Source organism: Narcine bancroftii, chromosome 4 (assembly GCF_036971445.1).
Source record: "Narcine bancroftii isolate sNarBan1 chromosome 4, sNarBan1.hap1, whole genome shotgun sequence".
NCBI classification, from domain to species: domain Eukaryota; kingdom Metazoa; phylum Chordata; class Chondrichthyes; order Torpediniformes; family Narcinidae; genus Narcine; species Narcine bancroftii.
Window position 1 is genome coordinate 83701186 of NC_091472.1, and position 26423 is coordinate 83727608.

Consider the following 26423-nt stretch of genomic DNA (forward strand, 5'->3'; position numbering starts at 1 on the left):
GGTAAGTCTTTTTTCAATTACTTCAAACAAGTAAATCATACTGCATCTGGCATGAGTGGTTTAGCAGTTTGTGCAACTCTATCATAGTGACAGCGACCCAGGTTCAAATGTCTCTGAAAGGAGTTCGTCCATTCTCCCTGTGCCCACATGGGTTTGCGCTGGGTGCTCCTATTTCCTCCCAAGTTTCAGAGACACATAGGGTTAGTAGTTTAATTCGTCACATGGGTATATTTGGGCAGCAGGGCCTCGTGGGCAGAAAGGCCTGTTATTGTAGTAAAACACAAAAATCTGTAGACACTGTGGTTGAATTAAAAACACACAATTCTTTATATGTATATATATATATATATATATATATATATTCTTCTTTGGCTTGGCTTCGCGGACGAAGATTTATGGAGGGGGGTAGAAAGTCCACGTCAGCTGCAGACTCGTTTGTGGCTGACAAGTCTGATGCGGGACAGGCAGACACGATTGCAGCGGTTGCAGGGGAAAATTGGTTGGTTGGGGATGGGTGTTGGGTTTTTCCTCCTTTGCCTTTTGTCAGTGAGGTAGGCTCTGCGGTCTTCTTCAAAGGAGGTTGCTGCCCGCCAAACTGTGAGGCGCCAAGATGCACGGTTTGAGGCGATATCTTCAATTAAGATTTTATTTAAGGGACAAATTAGACCCAGCACTAACCTTACCGCAGTGCAGCGAAATAGAGACCCTGGATCGAAAGGGGAACTAAAAAAAAAAATTTCAAAAATGTATTCCTTACTTCAGGTGGGAACCCTAAACAAATTGATCCATTTTGCTGGTCAAACTTATGTCGGGACAACATGATTAATATGATTAATGTAAGGTATCAACTGGTGAAATATAACTTCTTGCATCACCTATACTTAACTCCACAAAAGTTACACAAATTGAAATCGGAAATATCACACCAATATTTTCGATTACCCAAATCTTCCCAGAAAGGTATCTCTTAAGGGCACGACCAGGTTGAATGCAAGAAGTGTCAGCTCAAATGGCTGGGTGGGTGGGGGGAAACACACTTTAACATGTGTCTGCACCTCTGACGACTGGCAATGTGTGCAGGTTTTGGGCCATTGACTGACCTGTTTGCAGAGGCAATGCCAAATGAACCTGCTGGCCAGATTGCGCACTGCCTCAAACGCTGGCCGTCTCCAAGCCGCTGGGACGATGGGGTGAGGCTTGCCAGGGTCTGGTCACTGGGGCTGATGTGGAATTTTTCTAGCTTGAGTCACGTCACTGGTGTCATGTACACAGGGATATCAGGCTCCATCTGCTGTGCCTGGGCTATGCCCGTGTAATCAACCCCCTGGGACAGGGTTATTATCACCTAAATTGTCGGCCAAGATAAAGCATCAGCCGTCACGTTGGTCTTTCTGGCGATATGCTCGATATCCGCGGTGAACTTGGATATGCAGGACACGTGCCTTTGCTGCCTGGCTGACCGTGGGTCCAACACTGATCGTAAAAACCTTGAATCACCTCCCCTCCAGAGAATACCTAAAATGTCAGACCGTTGGGTACAATGCCAGGAGTTCAAGGCCAAAGGCACTGTACTTCAGCTTGGAGGGATCGGAACTGCCTGCTGATGAATTGGTCTATCGACCAATTGGACAAGTACACCCCTGACCACTGCTTTGGATGCTTCCAACGTGAGGGTGGTCGGGGCGTCTGTCTGTGGATGCATTGGCCAGAACATCTTTGGCCTTCTGGAAAGCTTATGACACTTCTTTGTTCCATTCGACCGCTCTCTTTTTCCCTGCCATGAGTGAGAATAATGGGCGCATGGTGCATGCTGCCACCGGTATGAAGTGGTGATATAAATTAATCATACCAGCCAACTCCTGGAGGCCCTTCACCGTTTGTGGCTTGGTGAAGCGCCTGACAGCCTCTATCTTTTCATGGGCAGAGGGATTATCCCGTGTCTATTAATTCTGTGGCCCAGGAACCCTATTGTCTCTCGACTGAACTGGCACTTGGCTGGGTTGATGGTCAGGCCAAATTCACTAAGGTGGGTGCATAGTTGCCTTATTAGGGCTGCATGTTTTGCGGTTGTGGCTGGCATCCAGGTAAATGAACTGGAGATCCCGACCCACTGTATCCATCAGCCTCTGGAATGTCTGAGCCATATTTTTTAGCCCGAAGATCATCCTAAGGAACTCAAACAAACCAAAGAGCGTGATGATGGTGGTTTTACGAATGTCCTCAGGGTGGACCAGAATCTGGTGAGAGTCTCTGATGAGGTCAAACTTGGAAAATATCCGTTCCCCCCGTAAGTTCACAGTAAAGTCTTGTATGCAGGGCACAGGATATCAGTCTGGTGGGGTGGCTTCGTAAAGGTGGCAGTAATCCCAACATTGCCTCATCCCCCTGCTGCCTTCAGTACCACGTGCAGGGGGGGAAGCACAAGGACTGTCGGATGATTTCCAGCTCTTTCATCTTTCGGAAATCTTCCTTTGTGAGGTTGAGTTTTTTTGGGGGGGAGGCAGCATGCCCTGGCGTGGTGGGGAGGGGCCTTTGTGAGAATGTGGTGCCATACCCTGTGTTTTGTTTCTGCTGAGGTAAACTGTGGCGTGATGATGGATGGGAATTCTGCTAGGATACGTGTGAGGTTGTTGTCAGAGGTGATAACGGAATGTAGGTGGGGAGCAGATAGTTTGGCTCCCCCAGGAGAAGGTTTGGAAAGTCCTGGCGTGTACTAGCTACCACCCCTTGAGGTCCACTAACAGGCAGTGAGCCCTGAGGAAGTCCGCACCCAGGAGTGGTTGTTGCACTGCTGGCAGGGTGAATGTCCATTTGAACCAGCTGTCCCCAAAGCAAAGTGGTATGGTGCAGGGGCCGAAAGTCCTTGTAATGGAATTGTTCGCTTCCCTCAGGGATGGGCCCAGCTTCCCATTATGGGTGTTGGAAGGTGAGGGTTACAGGATGCTGATCTTGGCCTGCTTGTCGACTAGGAACTGTTGCCTCGATAGGGAATTCCACATGTGAGGAGCCTGTCACATTGGCTGGCTGCCATAGCCACTAGCGACAGTCAGCCGCAGTGCTTCCCTGAAACAAGCAATGGGGGGGGGGCAGCATCGATGGGTCTCCAAACCCCACTGCTGGTGATAGAAGCAGTACTGATCACCAGGGGTTTCCATTGGCCTGATGGTCGGCTGTGGTGGTCTAGTCATCTACTGCTTGCGAAGTTTTGCGACTTGTTCCACCATGATGCTGTGTCCCTTTTTGCTCCCCAGAGCAAGTCTGCTCATGCTGCAACCTTCCTGGGGTCGCTGAAATCTTCCTCGGTGAGCAGCAGTCGGATATCCTCCAGTAGTCACTTTAGGAAGATCTGCTCAAAGAGCAGGCAAGGTTTGAGCCCATTGGTTAAAGCTAACATGTCACTCTTGAAGCCAGAAGGGGCCCTGTTCCCCAAACTGTCTATGTGCAACAGTCAGGCTGCACGTTCGCACTTCGACAGCCCGAAAGTATGGGTTAACAGGTCTTTTAGGGTCACATACTTTCCTTGCTCTGGAGTCTGTCGGAGGAAATTGACGATCCTGGTGGCTCTTATAGTAGTACTTCATGGCCTCTCATAGTAGTACTTCATGGCATCAGCTGTGATCTGTTATAGCTGAAACTGGGCCTCAGCCTGCTTGAACTACACCAACACCCGCGAAGGCCAGAATGTCAAGGTCTCCAATGTAGTGCATGCTAAGCAGGGTGCAGAAGTAAGGCACACATGTGGTACAGTCATTACTGGTTTATTGAATGGTTTTCTCTGCCCTATATAGGCCTGCTGAGTCTAGTTGTCCCGCCACTTCCGGTGGAAATAATGTCACGGGCTTGCCAGCCGCCGATTGGTCGATGTTTCCCACAGTGCAGCCTGGGGAGAAAGGCCATTTAGTTGGCGTAGTCCTTAGTGGTATCATCGCGCTCGATTGCCATATTGTATGCTGGGACACCTATCGGGTAGCGGGCCGCCACAATTTGTCCCTTGATGGGAATGGGATTTATCCTCGGTGAAGCCAATCTTTTCTTTTTCTTATTCTTTCTCCTTTCTTACTTTTCCTTCGTTTTTCTTCTTGGTTCCTGTGGGGTAGGAGGGTTCCTCATAATTTGTTCTTTCTCTCTATTATCTTTTTCTCCCTTTGCATCTTTGTTCCATTACTGTAATTTTTCTTTATAATAATTGACTCTTTTTTTTCTCACTTTCTTTAATATCAACTTGCAGATTGATATTTTATTAATATTATTGATATTGATGCTTTTCTTTTTGATTATTATTTGTTTTGACTGCATGTTGATTGAAAATTTTCAAAAAAAAAACTGACATTGTGGTGTATTTCTACATTTAAAAAGTAATGAAAATGTGGATCATCATCCAGTGTCTACACTTACTTTCTCCAGACACAAAGCGCTGAGCCCAACAAGCATATAGGAGCTGGTTTCAAGTGGCGGATAAGTTTCAGGCACCTTATATTGTGGTTTTGTCCCTGGGATACCCTGACAGCTCACTTACAATAATACAGGCTTGCTTTTTAGCCATTTTAGTTGTCCTAAGTTAATTAAAACATATGTTGAAAAGGTAAAATAATAATAAATATCTTTTATTTATAAATGAACACCGAGAATTAGTTAACAACCTTAAAATAACTTGGATTAAAAATGTAATGGAAAACACTCAAATCACAAAGTCAATGCCAAAAGCATTCAACAGAAAGAGGCTGTTGCTCCAATGTTAGCCGAGTGTAAAACTGAGAAACACATTTGGCTTGTTTGACTGCATTGAACGGTTGAACTTTAGCTGCTTCTGGCATGTGGACCATTGATTTTACACCCAAAAGACATTGGATTTGTATGTTTCAAGAAGAAACCTTGCCAATTGGAAATCAACAAGATGAGTAAAGTCAAATCAAGGTCAAAATTACATTTAACCATCATTTTGCACAAAAGACAAAGGAGGAAAAACCCAACACCCAACCCCAACCCACCAATTTTCCCTTGTAACCGCTGCAACCGTGTCTGCCTGTCCCGCATCGGACTTGTCAGCCACCAACGAGCCTGCAGCAGACGTGGAGATACCCCTCCATAAATCTTCGTCCGCGAAGCCAAGCCAAAGGAAGGATTTAAAAACAATTCACTCCCATTGACTTCTACTGAGTCGTTAGTATCGTGAAATAATGTATCCAAATCATAGACAGCACCTTTTATGAGTACGACACAAGGAGGCGCAACTTGTCCATATTCAATGGCCATGCATTTTGCAAGAAGGATAACAAGAGATAAAAATCCCAAGCTTGTAAAAGGGGGATAAAATAAGGAGTTATATCTGATGATAAAATAAACAAATAATTCTTCCTTTCTCTTTCCTGTTATCAGTTTCCCAATTTTATTGACTACACCCTTTGAAATGTAATTTTTACATTGTGTCTCAATGAGAATGTTTTAGTCCGATTGCTTGATGGTTTTTTTTTGTTCGTGCATCATGGAATTCTGGGTTATCTGCATCAGATAAGCAAATAGAGCAAGTCTCTATCCTGCCACCTTCAAGCTTATTACTGAAAGGTTTGCATTTAAATTGCATCCTTCACATCTTCTGGGTGTCCCCAAGTCCCACAGCAATGTGTAGGGTCTGATCTAATGCAGGTAATCATTATTGAGAGAAAGCAGAGAGTGAAATGCAAGTCCTGATTAAATTCCAGTAACAGAAAACACAAACAAATTTGATTCATCTTCAATCATATGAACATACGAAGCTAGAAACATGATTTGATTCACAAACTCACCAAGAATTAAAATGCAATATCATTACTGCATGCAACAAATGAATCCAATTCAACCTCAAGTGAAGAAAACTTATGCTCTATCAGTATAAGTTCTCCGTCACTTTGGCATTGCTCATTATTTAGTCCCCTGCCACACATTGGTCAGTCGATTGCCTCAGTAAACTACATTTCACCAGCTATTTTTAAAAACACTGGTCTTTCACTAGAATGGAGTTCCACAGTGCATATCAATAATGGTGAGTCTAGAAATTTAAGAATAAATAAAAATAATGATTCTGACTTTGCTCATTTTCAAATAAGTGTAAGGAAAGGCAACCTCAATAGGTACAACAAAAACATGATTGGAGCAACCAAAGGTAAACAGGCAAGTGCTGGGGAAGAGTGGGGAATTGCATATGTGCTCAGGGCACAATATTTTAAAAGTCACAAATGAAATGAATGGCAGAAAATAAGACTTTTGGCATCACATTACCTAAATAATTTCACTGAAGGCTGGTGATTAAGATTTACTGGAACTAACAATCAATCTAAATTAAACAGAGCCACCTAATTGTAACAAATTTGCATAAATCAGAGCAGACTTGAATTGAAAATGCTACCTTGCAATTGCATAATTATCTTGGAATTAAGATAGGAATTAAATCTTTTTTGGAGCTGTGAAAACTAGAGTAAAATGTGATCATTTTATTAAATAGGTTTCAAGTATACATTATACAGTTTGTACATTCTAGGCAATATGGTATGTAATGATATTGATGATAATATTCATATACATTAAGTCTAAATACATTTTTTTCTTGACACTGTCCCATTATGAACATCTTCAGCCTGTGAGTATCTGTCGTCACATGCAATACTACACAATGTAGCTATGTGATTATAGCAAGAACATTTATACAGATGTCTCCTATGTTATGGAGTGGGCGGGGCGGTGGGGGTATTGCATTTTAAGAAAGCTGGATATAAATATTATATGTGCATGTGTCCAGAAATATGAATGTAAAATAGAACTGACTCATGAATTCCAAAAGAGTAATTTTTTATTCTATATCTCAGAGTTTATGGTCTGATTTATGAATTCTGTAAGGCAAATTTTCCTTACCCGAATATCTGTATCGTGGGGTTGCCTGTATTTGGAGCCTTTTTAAAGTTTTGAAGTCACCAACGAATGAGGCAGATTCCAAGAAGTTGCATCTGATGAATCATCCAAGTTAACTGAAGACTGCATGGAGGAATTGGCTATTCCATCAGACAAGACGGAGCTTTCAAATATTTTAATGACCTATATATAGCAATTGTCCATAAAATGGCAGTATTGACATATTGATTGTTCACTGTCACCAATCATGAATCAAATTCTCACCTGTTTTCTCGGTGCTTGACCTAGGTCAACAGATGAAGAAATTAAGATGATTTTTCACAGTGAATTTTTATCTTGCAGAGAGATTTCAAATTGTTTCCAGTTCACCCTAACATTTAAGTAACTAGCACAAACCATCAAGGGAATTACAATGCTCGTGCTGCCTCTTTCGCCAGAAGCTCACTGTTAATCAGAGTCAGTGGGCAGTTTCAAATCACTATTGTCCGTCAAGTTATGAAAACATTTTTCACATAAATAGAAAGCTGCATGGCGACACTCGCTACCATTTGAGTTTGTCTTATTCAATGTACAATCTAACTGAGGACATTTCAGCAATTAATGGGGAAAATGCACATGATAAGTTGGAGTTACTGCTATACATTTTGATGCTGTTCTCTTAAAAAGATGTGTTCTCAATTGATGATCATACTTTGGATGAGATAAATGAGGTTGAGGTGGAGACACAAAGGGCTTCAAGGTAGATTGCACTTTCCGGCCATAACTACCAATCTCTGAAGTTGTTTGATGAAATCCCGAACAACACCGCCACCTGAGAATCCACCTGCTATGGTTTTTTTTAAATAAAAATAATTGTAAGGATTTCAAGTTCATCCCCCACTTTGGGTTCATAGAATATGAAGATTCAATTCACATAACAAATGACCTATGATTTAAATAGTTTGATGCTTCACTAAACAAAGCTCCAAAGAAGCAAACAGATTACATACCAGACCTCGTTTGTCAACCAGCCATTCTTTAATAGTTGACACCGCAATTTCAGCTGCATCCTCTTGTGGAAAACCTGGAAGACATAAAAATTATCTTTGCCTCATTTCTTTAGTTGGCAGTAAAATAAAACAGAAAATAATTGGTGTGATTCTTTTTCCACAACCAATATATATGTAATATAAAAAACAAATGTAAACGAGTCATTAATTCCAAGGGTGGTGAGGGGATATAAGTTTGGAGAGGCGGGGTGGGGAAGGGGAAAAATCTCAACACGATTGTCCAAAGCAGGTGATCTCACAACTGCAGCTTGAATGCAATTATTTTATTTGAATGATAAATTTCTATTTGGAACAGTACTAAGTTCCCCTGGAGCATTTTCAACAACAATTTAGATTTATATTAAAATGTTATCATAAGATGCCACAAGGCATGCCAATTAACTATTGTGACTTGTAAAAAGCAGCCAGTATTGAAATTGTTGATAACCAAAAAAACATAGATTCACCTAACGTGACTAAAATAGGTTCAAACATGTGTTTGTAATGAAATCACCGGTCTTTTGGAGAAGAAACTGAGAATGCCAATTGTTTTTACATTCAAGCAGTGGATTGTGCTTCACAGATCGATGAAAATCAATATTTCCAGTTACAAGGTGCTTAATCTCTGCCTCCATATTGACTAAATTCCTTAATTATAATTTCAGCATTTCTAACACTTGTGATTCGCAAAGGTAGACTGCCCATGCATCAGTGATCTCAAGGAAGCACCAAGGAGCAAGCAAAGGAATCATCAGATCCACCAACACTGGAATTTCCTCGGGGAAATACTGGAGAGTGGCAATACTGCAATTTTAGTCATTCATATGTGCTCACTTCCAGTTTAACTGCAGAAAAACTTATAACGAAAAAGACAGTTTGAAGATGGTTTTTCAGTAGAAAAAGGAAAGCAGCATATTCCATCGATTGAAAGTTTATTGGATTATTCACTCAATTAGTTCTGAAAATGTAAAAAAAGTTGTTACGAGCCCAGTGGACCCCAAAACCCAGCTGCAATAGATATTCACCAAGACAAATGGTTACTTAAACAAAAGTTGTTTTTAATTATCTTTAAACATGAAAGCAGAATCAAACTTTAACTTATCTCTATTAACTTAACTAACCTAACTTCTTCTTCTTTCTTTGGCTTGGCTTCGCGGACGAAGATTTATGGAGGGGGTAAAAAGTCCACGTCAGCTGCAGGCTCGTTTGTGGCTGACAAGTCCGATGCGGGACAGGCAGACACGATTGCAGCGGTTGCAAGGGAAAATTGGTTGGTTGGGGTTGGGTGTTGGGTTTTTCCTCCTTTGCCTTTTGTTCGTGAGGTGGGCTCTGCGGTCTTCTTCAAAGGAGGTTGCTGCCCGCCAAACTGTGAGGCGCCAAGATGCACGGTTTGAGGCGTTATCAGCCCACTGGCGGTGGTCAATGTGGCAGGCACCAAGAGATTTCTTTAGGCAGTCCTTGTACCTCTTCTTTGGTGCACCTCTGTCACGGTGGCCAGTGGAGAGCTCGCCATATAACACGATCTTGGGAAGGCGATGGTCCTCCATTCTGGAGACGTGACCCATCCAGCACAGCTGGATCTTCAGCAGCGTGTACTCGATGCTGTCGACCTCTGCCATCTCGAGTACTTCGACGTTAGGGGTGTAAGCGCTCCAATGGATGTTGAGGATGGAGCGGAGACAACGCTGGTGGAAGCGTTCTAGGAGCCGTAGGTGGTGCCGGTAGATGACCCATGATTCGGAGCCGAACAGGAGTGTGGGTATGACAACGGCTCTGTATACGCTTATCTTTGTGAGGTTTTTCAGTTGGTTGTTTTTCCAGACTCTTTTGTGTAGTCTTCCAAAGGCGCTATTTGCCTTGGCGAGTCTGTTGTCTATCTCATTGTCGATCCTTGCATCTGATGAAATGGTGCAGCCGAGATAGGTAAACTGGTTGACCGTTTTGAGTTTTGTGTGCCCGATGGAGATGTGGGGGGGCTGGTAATCATGGTGGGGAGCTGGCTGATGGAGGACCTCAGTTTTCTTCAGGCTGACTTCCAGGCCAAACATTTTGGCAGTTTCCGCAAAGCAGGACGTCAAGCGCTGAAGAGCTGGCTCTGAATGGGCAACTAAAGCGGCATCATCTGCAAAGAGTAGTTCACGGACAAGTTTCTCTTGTGTCTTGGTGTGAGCTTGCAGGCGCCTCAGATTGAAGAGACTGCCATCCGTGCGGTACCGGATGTAAACAGCGTCTTCATTGTTGGGGTCTTTCATGGCTTGGTTCAGCATCATGCTGAAGAAGATTGAAAAGAGGGTTGGTGCGAGAACACAGCCTTGCTTCACGCCATTGTTAATGGAGAAGGGTTCAGAGAGCTCATTGCTGTATCTGACTCCAGGGGTTTCTACGAGGCTCTAAAGGCTGTGTACGGCCCCTCACCCCAAGTCCAAAGCCCGCTGCGCAGCTCAGACGGCAAAGTCCTCCTCAGCGACAAGATCTCCATCCTCAACCGATGGTCAGAACACTTCCAATCTCTTTTCAGTGCCAACCGCTCAGTCCAAGATTCCGCCCTGCTCCAGCTCCCTCAACAGCCCCTAAGGCTAGAGCTGGATGAGGTTCCCACCCTGGATGAGACATATAAGGCAATCGAACAACTGAAAAGTGGCAAAGCAGCAGGTATGGATGGAATCCCCCCAGAAGTCTGGAAGGCTGGCGGCAAAACTCTGCATGCCAAACTGCGTGAGTTTTTCAAGCTTTGTTTAAACTGCCTCAGGATCTTCGTGATGCCACCATCATCACCCTGTACAAAAACAAAGGCGAGAAATCAGACTGCTCAAACTACAGGGGAATCACGTTGCTCTCCATTGCAGGCAAAATCTTCGCTAGGATTCTACTAAATAGAATAATACCTAGTGTCGCCGAGAATATTCTCCCAGAATCACAGTGCGGCTTTCGCGCAAACAGAGGAACTACTGACATGGTCTTTGCCCTCAGACAGCTCTAAGAAAAGTGCAGAGAACAAAACAAAGGACTCTACATCACCTTTGTTGACCTCACCAAAGCCTTCAACACCGTGAGCAGGAAAGGGCTTTGGCAAATACTAGAGCGCATCGGATGTCCCCCAAAGTTCCTCAACATGATTATCCAACTGCACGAAAACCAACAAGGTCGGGTCAGATACAGCAATGAGCTCTCTGAACCCTTCTCCATTAACAATGGCGTGAAGCAAGGCTGTGTTCTCGCACCAACCCTCTTTTCAATCTAACCTAACTTAACCCCCTTCTAATTCTCAGTGCTCGTGTATGTAATGTGTGTGTAAATTTAAGAAAGTTCTTTGGTTCTCAGTTCAATCTCTCTTCCCATTCTTCCAAGTTCACTGGTTGCAGGCAATTCTTCTACTGTGCACAGAATTTAACATGTATAAAATTCACCAGGCTTTGGTTACTGCTCAGGAAAGTTCTTGTAGAGATGAGATGTGTGGTTCCAGAATTTCCACAACTGAGGTACCACCATTAGTCACCTCGATGTCTTGCTGATGAAACTTTCCCCATCAGGGTTCTCCAGATGATAACCTCTTTCTTTCAGGGTAACACAGAGTTCCTTTCTGTTCCACTTATTCCAAGAGAAACATCAGACAAATAGCACTTCCAGCCATCCACCAATCTGGAGCTTCTGTTTCAGTTCCAACAAGCTTCTCTTGGCTTGTTAGAGCTTTCTGTGTCACACATAGTCCAAGACTCCCTTCTATCTGTCTGTCTCTCTGTCTCTGTCTGTCTCTCTCTCTCACTTGCAAAACCTCTGACCTTCTTTCTCCAGGATCATCTGTTGTTTTTTTCAGGTAAACAAGAACCCCTCAATGACCTCCGAGCAATCTTGTCAAAAGCCTTGCCAAAAAGGTATCAGTAGACAGCCTGTCTCCTGCTGTGGCTTTAAAGTCAATAGTCCATTCATTCCCAAGTCAATTAACAACTACTTGTGAAATCTCCATAGCATTCTTCATAACTTCTGTAAAGTCACTGTGAATATGAAATCTCCATATTTCAAATAAGATCTGTTTTAAAGTGTGTGTATGCATGTAACCTTCTCTAATTTTACCTATTTATCTCCCCAAAATATTCCTAAATATTCTGTCACAATGTATACTGGAAATGGGAAGTTGATACAATCCCCATTTCACAAAATGCCTCTTGGAGTCACTGATCAAACATATAGAAATGATTATAATAGAAAATGAAGCCATTGATATATACATATATATTTTGCATGCTCACTCATTGTAACTTTTCCATTAAAAAACTTCTACCCCCTTGTTTATGATGAAAACTCATGTAGATGATCAGGGCCACAAATGGACACATTGAATCATACCTCCATGAGCAGCCAAGATGACCAAAATTGCGAAATGTTTACCTGAACTATTTTATGCACGGATATCGATTTATTTTGATTATATATTCCTAAAAGGAAATGCATGTTACTTGAAGATTTTGGTGCAGCTTTTGGTAACCAGAACAACAATTAGCTACAGTAAAATCTGCATTTTACAGTCTGCTTTGCCTAGCTCTATGAAGAACTCTGCCAAGATAACTGGCAATGAATTCAATGTAATTATCATCAGGATATTTGCCCACTAGTTCCCACAGCCAAACAAATTTTCTGGTGTTGAAAATGTAATTTAATTTCACCATTATGGAATGTCACATCCTTAGATGTGAATTTGTGTTAAGGATTTGAAAACGTGCATCTTCATTTCAAACATTTTCTGTCACTTTTCATCAGTCTCTTTGTATTCCATCTTTCTCAATCTTTATTTTATTTTTTATGAATGAATTAAATATAAATTTTACTGCCTGGTTTGTATTCTGCACATATTGTATATCAGAGGCTGCTAGTTGAAGAGCCTCCAAGTTGTTTTTCCAACTAATGCACACCCTGTAAAGACATCCAGATTAGATATCTGTTGATAGTAAGCCTGCACGCTAACACCTGGAAATACTGCACTGGTCACTCACTGTTTACTGCAAAATCAAGGCTAAAAATGTTCATTCTAAGATAAAGGGATTTACTTCTTACCTATCATTGACCTTGAGTAATGTCCTATAGAAATTTGGACAATAATTGTTCCTTTAATGCTGCTGTGACTTTAAAGAAGGTTTCAGGTGACAAGCTAAGGCTCTCATGCAACTACTGATTATGGACAGACAGTTCTAGAAAACAGCTATTTGAAAGAAAGCTCCTAAACATGCCTGGTAGCTCAGTAAAATAGCTTTCTGAATAAAGTACAGTACAACTCCAATTATTCAAAGTCAGATTATCCAAAATTGTTTTGGACCCAGAAGTACGTTTATTCAGCTCCAATTTTTTTGGATGATTGGGGATTTCATAAAAATCAGAAATCCTTATTTATCCTATAAACATTGAAGCCGAAATGATGTAATTTTGTTGCTGAAAATTTTTGGATAAATGAGGATATCCAAAACAATCAGAAATCCTCAGTTATCCGAAATTTTTTCGGAGCCGAACTGACGTCACAGGTTTTTTAAAAAATTGGAATTTTGGAAAAAACTGAGTAGAATTTTGAATTTTTGGTGTTGGATTGATCTTATTTTGGTCAGGTTGCTTTTTGGTGAGAATTAAACATTATCTCATTCTTAAAAAGCCTTCCCTTGTTGTTTGTTGTTGTTTAAACTCTGTTACAAGTGACTGGCTGTTGTGTAAGGTAAAACATCAAGAGATGGGAATGTGTAGGGAGTTACCCTGTACAGGGCAGTAACAAGAAGGGGAGGTGTCCTTGTACTCCTGTTAGGTAAAACATCATGAGATGGGAATGTACAGGGCTGTAACAAGATGTGAATGCATCCTTGTACTTACAAGATAAGAGAGACATTGATGGATTGAGAGGCAGGAAGCTAGCAGGGAAAGGATAGCAACAGTTTTAGTCATTGGACAAGTAATGATATGATGATGTTCTAAGCACATATCCAAGGGTATAAAAAATCACCATTTTGCTGATAACGGCAGAATGCATTCTCCGACTAACATGTTTAGTCGCAAGTGTTACAATCCGGTAATAAAGAACAAAGAACCCTGATTTCGACTCAGCCTGGTGTTTGTCTCACTCATTCATGAACAAAGCAGACCTAACAGTTGTTACCTAGGTTGTTTTTAGAAAATGACCAGTTATCTGAAAATATCGTTTTTCCGAAATAGGCCCAGTCCTGACCATTTCAGATAATTAGAGTTGTGCTGTAATTAGTGAGAATTTAAACTATCAACGATTTCCAGTGTTTTACAAAAAAATGTACTGAGGCAGGGGGACTCGTTTTAAGCCCATGAAGCTGTGTGCAATTGTCTACAATATATTTAAGGGAATGATACATATTAAAAATTTTGGAATGCAAAAACTAATGAATACAGTTTAGTCCACATGGACAAAAGAAAAACATCAGTAATTTCTCTTGATTATTTTATTTTCTATTATTTTTCCCCATCTTTTCCTGAAAATATTAAATGATAGAAAATTATTAAAACTTTCTGTATCAAACCAATTTGAACATTATATGTAATTAACTACTGATATTACCAGTTCTGTCTCAAATAATTGCTTTGTGTGGACAGCTACAATCCTACAGGCTTGTACTTAGATATATCAAAATGTCAACTGATGTATCTGGAAGCTGAATTAATTTTATGATGTACTTAATTATTTTAAAGTTATTATTGAACTGCATGAATCATTTCATTTTCAAGAAGGCCGGTATCTTAAAAAAGCATCTTCATTCCATTTCAAGATTTTCTTCCTGCAAATCTTATCTTTCATTCACTCAATTGATCTTACCCAGTAAATGACAACAAATGGAATGTATATTGTTGATAATGATACAATGAGCATCTGCAGCAAAACTTTTAATAGCTGATATTTGTAAATAAAAACTGGAAGAGTAAACTAAATGAATTCAATTAAAAGAAACAATAATTAAATGAGATAAAAAAAAATATAAGGGTTAACCACGTGAGAATGTGGTCATCTAGTCCAAATTGTCAACTAACACAATTTGAAGTTTTCATGTTGGAACTGATTGACAGAAATTAGCATGCACTCCACTCTCCCATGGTGTTGCTTCTGTGATTATTGCCATGAAGTACATCCCCTAAACTGCGGGCAGCAACATTTGAGGAGATGGGAATACTGGTGTCCTGCATGCAAGTTCGGAATAAATACATCAGTATTCGCACCAAAGAAGGTGAAGGGTGGGAGACAAGGACAAGAGGGTGGAGTAGAAGGAAAGATGTTCATAACATTTCATAGAAGAGAATAAAGAGAAACAGTTGGCAGGAGCCCCTTGCAAAGGTTGGAAGGAAAGAAGAACACAGTTGAGGATGGCTAACCATTAAAATGCCAGATGCTGTTATCAAAAAGCAAAACAAAATGCTGGAAGAACTCAGCCAGTGAAGCATTTGCAAAAAGAGAAAACAGTCAATGTTTTAGGGAGCGACCCTTTCTAAGTTGAAAATGAACCTTGGGTTGGAAGAGACCAAGGAGAGAGTTGGTGTTAATGGGTAAGAAGAATAATAATAATATCATCATGAGCAGTGTAGTGGCAGAATTAAACATAATTGGAGGAAAGTGATTCAAGGAACTGATGGGCAAGCGAGGCAAGGCTGGCAAGAGAAGTGGAGGATAGACAAGTTTTTTTGTGCCTTGTTGAAATGAGAAAGAAAGATCGATGACACAGAAAATAAAAAAAACTCAAATCCCCAAACAAGGAAAATGAGATCTGTGAACACATGGTTATTTGTGTTTCTCTATTGTCCACATGTTGAGGAACTTTGGGGGACATCCGATGCGCTCTAGTATTTGCCAAAGCCCTTTCCTGCTCACGGTGTCGAAGGCTTTGGTGAGGTCAACAAAGGTGATGTAGAGTCCTTTGTTTTGTTCTCTGCACTTTTCTTAGAGCTGTCTGAGGGCAAAGACCATGTCAGTAGTTCCTCTGTTTGCGCAAAAGCTGCACTGTGATTCTGGGAGAATATTCTCGGCGACACTAGGTATTATTCTATTTAGTAGAATCCTAGCGAAGATTTTGCCTGCAATGGAGAGCAACGTGATTCCCCTGTAGTTTGAGCAGTCTGATTTCTCGCCTTTGTTTTTGTACAGGGTGATGATGGTGGCATCACGAAGATCCTGAGGCAGTTTAAACAAAGCTTGAAAAACTCATGCAGTTTGGCATGCAGAGTTTTGCCGCCAGCCTTCCAGACTTCTGGGGGGATTCCATCCATACCTGCTGCTTTGCCACTTTTCAGTTGTTCGATTGCCTTATATGTCTCATCCAGGGTGGGAACCTCATCCAGCTCTAGCCTTAGGGGCTGTTGAGGGAGCTGGAGCAGGGCGGAATCTTGGACTGAGCGGTTGGCACTGAAAAGAGATTGGAAGTGTTCTGACCATCGGTTGAGGATGGAGATCTTGTCGCTGAGGAGGACTTTGCCGTCTGAGCTGCGCAGCGGGCTTTGGACTTGGGGTGAGGGGCCGTACACAGCCTTTAGAGCCTCGTAGAAACCCCTGGAGTCAGATACAGCAATGAGCTCTCTGAACCCTTCTCCATTAACAATGGCGTGAAGCAAGGCTGTGTTCTCGCACCAACCCTCTTTTCAATCTTCTTCAGCATGATGCTGAACCAAGCCATGAAAGACCCCAACAATGAAGACGCTGTTTACATCCGGTACCGCACGGATGGCAGTCTCTTCAATCTGAGGCGCCTGCAAGCTCACACCAAGACACAAGAGGAACTTGTCCGTGAACTACTCTTTGCAGACGATGCCGCTTTAGTTGCCCATTCAGAGCCAGCTCTTCAGCGCTTGACGTCCTGCTTTGCGGAAACTGCCAAAATGTTTGGCCTGGAAGTCAGCCTGAAGAAAACTGAGGTCCTCCATCAGCCAGCTCCCCACCATGATTACCAGCCCCCCCACATCTCCATCGGGCACACAAAACTCAAAACGGTCAACCAGTTTACCTATCTCGGCTGCACCATTTCATCAGATGCAAGGATCGACAATGAGATAGACAACAGACTCGCCAAGGCAAATAGCGCCTTTGGAAGACTACACAAAAGAGTCTGGAAAAACAACCAACTGAAAAACCTCACAAAGATAAGCGTATACAGAGCCGTTGTCATACCCACACTCCTGTTCGGCTCCGAATCATGGGTCCTCTACCGGCACCACCTACGGCTCCTAGAACGCTTCCACCAGCGTTGTCTCCGCTCCATCCTCAACATCCATTGGAGCGCTTACATCCCTAACGTCGAAGTTCTCGAGATGGCAGAGGTCGACAGCATCGAGTCCACGCTGCTGAAGATCCAGCTGCGCTGGATGGGTCACGTCTCCAGAAGGGAGGACCATCGCCTTCCCAAGATCGTGTTATATGGCGAGCTCTCCACTGGCCACCGTGACAGAGGTGCACCAAAGAAAAGGTACAAGGACTGCCTAAAGAAATCTCTTGGTGCCTGCCACATTGACCACCGCCAGTGGGCTGATAACGCCTCAAACCGTGCATCTTGGCACCTCACAGTTTGGCGGGCAGCAACCTCCTTTGAAGAAGACCGCAGAGCCCACCTCACTGACAAAAGGCAAAGGAGGAAAAACCCAACACCCAACCCCAACCAACCAATTTTCCCCTGCAACCGCTGCAATCGTGTCTGCCTGTCCCGCATCTGACTTGTCAGCCACAAACGAGCCTGCAGCTGACGTGGACTTTTTACCCCCTCCATAAATCTTCGTCCGCGAAGCCAAGCCAAAGATTGTCCACAGCAAATTTGGTACATACAGGTAAATAATATACTGGTGCTGAAGTCTTTCAAAACTACAATCCTGACAGTTAACCCTTTGGGCTCTGGCCATTTTTAACCTTTCATAATATATTCTGTACAGGGTCCATGGGCAAACCTTTACAGTACGAACCAGCTGGTGGTTGTGTACAAAACGCATCCCGGGAAACCGGGACATGGAGTATATGTGCTTGTTGGTCGTCCCAGAAAAATGGGACATGGAGTCCAAAGGGTTAACTTCAATGCTATCAGGCTCATCAAAAATAGGCATTGCCAAATGTAATCTTGCTCTGATCTCCATGATTAAATCTGTACAATTCCAGGACTGATGTCTCTTTGAAAAGAAAGGTCAAACTCAGGGAAGTTTGATAGTTTTCATTGAAATTATAGGCTAGTAGATTGAACTGAATTGTTTATTATCACATGTAATGGAATGCAGTAAAAACTTTTGTTTGCTATCAAGGTAGTCAACCACTACATAGAACATTCTGGATTCTGTCACAAGGCTTCTTCAGTCTACACAATCTTTTAATGCCATGGTTTAGCTTCTAAATTAACTCTATTACCATGCACTAATTTAAATCCTTAGATTCCACTTGCATCCCAAAATCAGCTAAGTCTCAACAATGTACATACTCAAGAGCTAGAAGCGAATCTCAAAGATTCATAATATCCAAGTGAAGATATTTCTCTTCATTTTGGCTCTAAAGCACTGACCTCTTACTGAGAGTCTCAAGCATATCAGTATAAACTTTCTGATTGGTGAATGTAGCCACTTACCACCTGATTTTATTTCAGATTTTCATCAATTGCAGTATTTTATTGCAAAATAACTAATATTATTTGTGGAAAAATCAAACACATACACAACACAGAGGTAACAATCAGAGGTGTTTGCAGTTTCTTTTCAATATACATCATGGTAAATGGGCCTTCTAGCCCATGAAATGAATGACTTTAAACTATACCCAATTAACCAACCAACATCATACATCTATCTTAGATGTGGAAGTTACATTTTGAAGAGTGAGATAAAACTGGAGCACCCAGACGAAACCCACGCAGACATGGGAAGAATGTACAAACTCCTACAGACGGTGCCAGACTCGAACCTGGGTCGCTGGTGCTGAAGAAGAATTGCACTAACCACTACACTAATTGTGTCGACCCCTGGTACACTGACCATGCTGCTCTCGCTAAGCTGCCCTAAAATTAATATATGGCAATTACAAAGGGGAACCTTCTCGTACAATAATCAGATAGCAGGAGCACAATTTTGTAAAGTTCTGGTTTGGAATATTCTTTAACTGTGGTGGCTTCAGAAGAGTTCTGCGTGTAACTGTTAAAATATACAACCTTTGGCTCAAGTGGCTTAGGTATTTTGTTCTATATTCTATTGGGATGTGAGGGAGGGAAGGGTTAATTATACAGGTCGGTGCAACATCATTTGCTGCAGAGCCTGTACTGTGCTGTTCTGTTCTATTTTCTATTTTATTGAACACCATTTTCCTATTACTTTCCTTCCAATAACTGCTTCTCTTTTCCCCTTAAATACAGCTCCACTTTTCACATCCAAGTAATGTAATTCTTTGTGGTAGTTGTCCTGGCAGACTTTTGTCTGCATTTTAGGCCACCTGCAAGGTGAGAGACAATGAAGCATTTGGATGTTCTCACCCTTATATTTAATGTCCAAGAAAACTGAGCTCTCTAATCTTGCCAAATTAAGTGACTTTTTTTTAAAAGACAGTGATACACTCTCTTCTGATGAAAAACTGAACTCCAACCCACGATAATGGGGTGAAAATTTTGATCAAGAAATCTGCTTTAGCAATCTCGATTCTGGTCCAAAATAATTCTACTTATATTGAGGATAAATTGACAATCTTATCAAAGTGGTTACTGCTGCTAGAAAATAGAAAATCAGAATGCTGCAGTGAAGGGAAGCTTGAGGTTTGAAGTAGATTGGTTTTAATGTTCTAGCAAGAGCCTCCATGATTTTGTTGTAACCAATACTCCTGTTTATTTTATTTGTTATATATATTTTACACCATGATCCCTTCTCACTATAAGCATTTGATACAAGGATGTAAATTCACCAAAAACAAATTAGTAGAAACCTGAAATAAAATCAGAAAATACCAGAAAATACCAACAGGTCTGACAGCATCTGAGAAAAACAAGTCAATCATCTTTCATCGGAACTGGGAAAAGTTAGAAATTAAATAAGTTGTTGAGGAAATGAGGAGAAATGGGAAGGGCAAAGGAAATGATTTGTATTGGGATGGATATCAGAGAAGATTGAATGACTCAAGGATTCAAATAACTTATGGTGGGATCAGTAACTTATGGTTAGAAACTGGAACTGCCTGTAAGGAGTTTGTACGTTCTCTCCACGACCATGTGGATTTCCTCTGGATGCTCCGGTTTCCTCTCACCCTTCAGAAGTATACAGCACTAGTAGGCTAATTGGTCAAATGGGTGTATTTAAGTGGTGGGAGCTAGTGGCTGTAAAGCAGTGGTTCTCAACCTTTATCTTTCCACAAACATTGCACTTTAAGTAATCCCTATGCCATCATTGCTTTGTGATTAGTAAGGGATTGCTTAAAGTGGTATGTGAGTGGGAAGGGAAGGTTGAGAATCACTGCTCTAGACCCAATTGTTACTGAAATATTTTGCTTGAGAAAAATTGTCATTAGGCCATTTCCTTTGGAGTTATGAAACTGTGCACATAACGAGTCAATTAGGTACGATTAAAAATAGTGGTTTCAAACTTTTTCTTTCCACCCACATACCACCTTAAGCAATCACTTACTAATCACAGAACACTGATGGCATAGGGATTACTTAATGTGGTATGTAAGCCCACCTCACTGACAAAAGGCAAAGGAGGAAAAACCCAACACCCAACCCCAACCAACCAATTTTCCCTTGCAACCGCTGCAATCGTGTCTGCCTGTCCCGCATCGGACTGGTCAGCCACAAACGAGCCTGCAGCTGACGTGGACTTTTTACCCCCTCCATAAATCTTCGTCCGCGAAGCCAAGCCAAAGAAAAAAATGTAAGTGGAAAGAAAAAGGTTGAGAACCACCACTGTAAAGGCTTGTTACTGAGCAGTATCTTTAAATTAAAATATAACAAAATAAATTAAGTGGTGGGCCTGCCAGCTGAAAGGCTGGTGAAGATGTGTCAGGTGGAGATATGAGTAGTAGATTAATGAAAGCTGAAATACTAGAAGAGAGGGTTAGAAAAAAAGTATTGATGGAAATGTGAGCTGTAGGACTGGATTGGCTATTTTTTATGACACCTTTGAGTTAGATGTTAAGTCCAAAAGTGTACAAATGCCAAGCTAGAAGATGAAGCTCTGTTCCTTGAAGTCATGTAGAAGCCCAAAGACAGATATCTTTGGGTAGGTGCAATGACAGTCAGTCAAAATACAAGATCACCCATACAGATTGAACAGAGAGGTTCTGCAAAGCGAATGTCTGCTTTCTCCATTGAAGAAAGAATCACATTATGAAGTAAATATCAAAAGCTTTTTTGTCAAAGTGTAAGTAGGATGTTTAAATTGCCATTTCACCTGGAAGGAGTGCCTAGGTCTTTGGACAATGAAAAGCCAAATAGTTCTGCATGGGAAGGTAGTGCAAATAGAGGAAGCAGGGATTCATGGAGACAGGATTGAGGACCAGGTGTCGCAGAGGGAAGGGGAGTGGAATATGTGTCTGGTGGTGGCATTATATTGGAGGAGTCATAAGCTACAGAGGGTAATCTATTGAATGGGAGGTGAGTGGAAGGGGAAGGCAAGATGAGCCTTGGGTGGTTGGAGATGGCCAAGAACAGAGGTGCAGGAAATTAAACAGTAGCCAGAAACTATTATTGGGGAAAGAGGAAGATACATTAGAAGCACCAGAGTAGAAGACAGAAATGTCAGAACAGAAACAAAGGAGCTGAAGAAACCGAAAGAATGAAACAGAGTTCTATAGGATGCAGGGTGAGCTTACACTGTGGGCTTACAGTGGATTCTGATTGGTATCCGATTTCTGAAAATGGAGAGAGTGAAATTGAGATTAAAAATAGATTAGGTAAAAAGTAAAAGCAAGGTGTAAAAGGTGATCAAACTTAGAGATTTGTGAACGAGATCAGTCATCAATATACCAGGAAACAAGGTGAATGATTGCAGAAACTGGGATGTTCGATTTCGCCTTCAATTAATCCAGAAACTACAGATGTTCTATTTCTCCTTTCTCTAATCCAGATGATGTGTAGTGTATGGACCATTTCAGAGAGTAGTTAAGTGTCCAAAGTCACATGGAAACTGGGCCAAGATTTCCTTTCCCTTCAAGACATCAGTGCACCACGTAGGCTTTACAATAATCCAATAAATTCACAGTCACTACCATTCTTTCTAATTAGTGGTCTGGATTTATTTAATAAATTGGATTGAAGTTTCCAATCTGCTGCAGTAGAATTTGATTTAAGTCTCAGGATAATTAAAAGGAAGTTTAAGAAATATTTAAAATATTATCAAGGTACTGTGTTTCCTTGCAATGATTCCTAAACATGACAAGAAAATTTAAGTGAAATCTCTGTTAAAATCACTTTATCTTTAAGGGATTATTATTAACAAGTACCATTATTATGTAATCAATCTATTCAGTTAGGATTTATTTTTCATCAGAAATAGCTTCTAAAATGGTGCAGAATATCCACTTTCAATCTTATCTGCAGAAGCACACGCCAAAAACGCATTTGGCAATTGCACATTTCAATACAGCCATTATGCAAAATATGATAGGTAGCGATGGAAGGTATTTTAGCACTGAATCTGTCAACCAAAGCTCAACTTCACACTCTTTCACTTCAACATATAGCAATCTCAGAAAACATGCAGGAATCAAATCACTTGAGAGAAAAGCCACTGACGGAACCTTACTGTTAACTGATTTTGTGAGCAGCTTGGACAATTTTGACAAAAAGCTCAATTTCACAAAAGATAAAGCAAGAGGAGTAATGAGACCAGCGAAGGCTTCACTTGCTGCAGTGTGTGCCTGCTTAGAATACTGAAAAGTCCGAAAAGCACTGGGGAATTGAGAAAATTCTTGAGCTAAAAGAAGGGTCAGAGATAGCAGAGTGAAAGAAGGCAGAACCTTTTCAATAGAGCACAACTCACAGAATAGCAGACTGTGAACAACAACCATCATATTCTTTTACATTAATTTAACAAGAGCTAAAATAAAACAAGCATACATTCTGAATGAGTTTTCCAACAGATAGTAGTGATTCACTGCACAATTTGGCAATATTGAGCTTCCAGACTCAGTTGAACACAAAGCAATTTCTGTGCTCAATAGGGTGAGGGATGTCAATGTTGAGAAGGGAGCATTTTCTATTTTTGTAGTCACTGTCAGTCAGGATACTGCCCAAGGTCAAGTCACATATCATGCACTCAGTCCCCAAAGGTGTGTCATCACCTAATGTTATTGCAACAATTCAAAGACACGATATCAATGGCAAGACCACCAACAATGACAGACCTCAGTTATTTTGCACTGTCACAGCAGTGACACAAATGGTTGCTTAAGCTGAGCAGTTCTACTGAAAGTTCTACAGACCATAAGCAACCACTTGTATCATTTTCATGAAATAGATGGATGCTAAATATCTTCAATGTGCCTTCATGAACTTTAATTTAAACCAATTTCTCGCTCCTGCACGAGGCCAGTTAAACCATACAAGGCTTCAATTAAAATGTGGGAACTTGTGATCTGTGGCAGTTCAGTAAATGAAAATGTCTCAAAGGAACTGGAAAAAGAACTGCAGATGCTGGAATATTCAGTGAACAAAGAGAAGCTAAAGGGCCTCCATCAGATTCTTCAGGCAGCATTCCATGCATTTCTCCTGCATAGTTTTAAATCCAACAGCATCAACATCACTTCTTCTAATTTTAAGTAACCCTACTTCAAAGTGCATCCATTGTTTCCATATCTCCTTTACCAAATCCCCCTCTCCATTTTATCTCTAATCAATTTTCATCTTCCCTCCCACCCACCTCCCACAGTGGCTCCTGCCTCCGCCTGGGGACACGTGAAACTACAGTTGTTGGAATTGGAGCAAAACACAATCTGCTGGAGAAACTCAGCAAGTCGAGTAGCATCAAGAGGAGAAAAAGAATGGCTGACATTTTGGGTGGAACCCTTCATCAAGACCTGCTGGGTTCCTCCAACAGATTGTGTTTTTCTTCCTTCACCTCTTCTACCATCTTCAGTCTAGTAGCCTATCACTTCTTGGTCCCTCCCCAACCTTAACCCTCCCCTCACCCCAACCTCTCCTTCCATTTATAAACCTGATATTTCCCTTTCCTATTCTAGTCTCAATAAAGAGTCCTGACCTAAAATACCTGACCTGTTGTGTCCCTCGAGCTTCTGTTTGCATTCATGAAGGAAACAAATTGCAATATCCAGCAAATGACCATTTTACTAGATAAAACAAATATATCAACTCAGGGTAGCTTTCAGGGCTTAAGTGTAGTTAAACAAGAATGTCTACAGATGCTGGGTTTGAGTGCAACGCACAAACATGCTGGAGAAACTCAGCAGATCACGCAACATCCATAGGAAGTACAGGGTAACCAATGTTTCGGGCTGGGCCCTTCATCAGGTAAAAGCAAAAATAGGTAGGAGCCTGAATAAAAAGATGGGGTGGGGGGGCGGGAGGTGTTAGGAAGGAAGGAGCAAGGGAGGAGCACAGGCTAACACCTGGTGGATACAGGACTTAAGAGTAATCTGTTCCAACAATTCTGAGAGCTTAGTACAAATTTACCAATGTAGAAGTGGCTAATATTGTGAACATACTCAACATACCTATAAAGAAACACAATGCAACAAGAGAGATGATGTAATTGCTATATGAATTGAATCGGCATGCACAATTTAATGTCCCCCTTCACCCTCCATCACCTATATCTTGGATGCCTAAACTCTCTGTAGAACAGGCAGTAAAGGAGTAAATTTGTAAGTGGTGGCTTCAGTAGTAAAGGCACCATTAGTTTAATTGAAATACATGTTACTCTGTTGGTTCAAGTGCATACATAAGAAATTATGCTGTTAAATTTTCCATGCACAATAAAAGAGATTTAAAGCCATTGCTTAAATGAGGGAACAACTAGAATTGGGCAATGACATTGGAAGCGTTACAAAAATTTCTACAATCTTGAACGATAACAGCTGCCAGAAGCACCTAGTTTCTAAGTTAATCTTGGTTAACAAATCCATCAGGTGGGCAGTAAAGATCCCAGCTGTTTTCATATACCCAGAGTACAAGGCCTATGCAAGTGGACTAATCTTGGAGCAGATCAAAGAAATTCTTCAAAGATTCATTCCCCTCAGGATGAAAGCATTTCCCCTCATCTCCATCTTCATTCTCATAGTCCATCTATAAAAAGCAGCAGATGTAATAAATCGTGAGGAAGTGTATGGTCATGTACTTTAGAAGAAGAAATAAAGGTATTGTCTATTTTCTAAATGGGGAGAGAATTGAGAAAGTGGAGATTAACCTAAAGGTTGATTAGCAACTTGAGTCATTAGTTAGGAAGACAACTGCAATGCTACATTCATTTTGAGAGGACTAGAATAGAAAAAAAATTGATGATGAGGCTTTATAAGCATTCGTCAGACCATATTTGGAGAAATGTGGGCATCTTGGGCCCCATATCTAAAGAAGGATGTGCTGACATTGTAGGGGATCCAGAGGAGGTTTACAAGAATGATCCCAGAGATGAGTATACTGTTTTAGATACTGCTGGATGGGATGACCTACCAGGGATATGTCGACGTGGTCACGTCTCCAGCACAGAGGCTGGCCCCCTGAAGAGAAGGGGGAGAAGAGGAGGGTGATGGTGATTGGTGACCCATTGGTAGACAAGTAGATAGGACAGGATCAAGGCTGTCGGTTGGTACAGCCTCCCAGGTACCAGGGTCAGGGATGTCTCTGTCGAGTTCATAGCATTCTGGAGGGGGAGGGAGGGAGAGCAGCCAGATGTTGTGGTTCACATGGGGACCAATGACTTAGACAAGAATAGGGATGAGATCCTGAAGGAGGAATATAGGGAGTTAGGAAAGAAGTTAAAAAGTAGGACATCAGCGGTGGTAATCTTATGACTGCTGCCTGTGCCATGTGCCAGAAAGGGTTGGAACAGGAAATCGTATGTGTACCTGAAGAGTTGGTGCCGGGGCAGGGGTTCAGATTTGTGGAACTTGGGGATCTCTTCTGGGGAAGGCCTGACCTATACAAAAAGGATGGGCTGCACCTGAACTGGAAAGGGACCAATATCCTGGCAGGGAGGTTTGCTAGAGGATTTAAACTAGTTTGGCAGGGGGGTGGTAATCAGAATGTGAGTGCAGAGATTAGGGTAGAAGGACAAAAGCATGATGCTCTGTTCTCTGAGTTGGTGAGGAAGGACAGGCAGGGACAAAACATTAAAGGTAGTCAGTTAGAGGGGTTGAAATGTGTCTATTTCAATGCTCAGAGTATTAGGAATAAAGGGGATGAACTTAGAGCACGGATCGGTAATGATCCGTGGCCATTACTGAAACTTGGCTGGCGTAAGGGGAATATTGGCTGATGCCGGTACTGTTGTTTAGGAGTTTTAAAAAAGAATAAGATGGGAGGTGGTAAAGGGTGGGGGGGGGGGGGGTAATAACATTACTGGTCAGGAACAGTA

General features: G+C 41.7%; 1 protein-coding gene across 4 annotated transcripts in view; it reads right to left on the bottom strand.

Moving 5' to 3' along the window:
- The window catches only part of macrod2 (mono-ADP ribosylhydrolase 2), a 1543249-nt gene that overhangs the window by 429312 nt on the left and 1087514 nt on the right, over positions 1-26423 (bottom strand). For all 4 annotated transcript variants that reach the window (XM_069931826.1, XM_069931823.1, XM_069931822.1 and 1 more), the window contains exon 9: positions 7872-7945. In XM_069931826.1, the coding sequence (XP_069787927.1) occupies positions 7872-7945 (74 nt within the window). The remainder of the gene's footprint in view (positions 1-7871; positions 7946-26423) is intronic.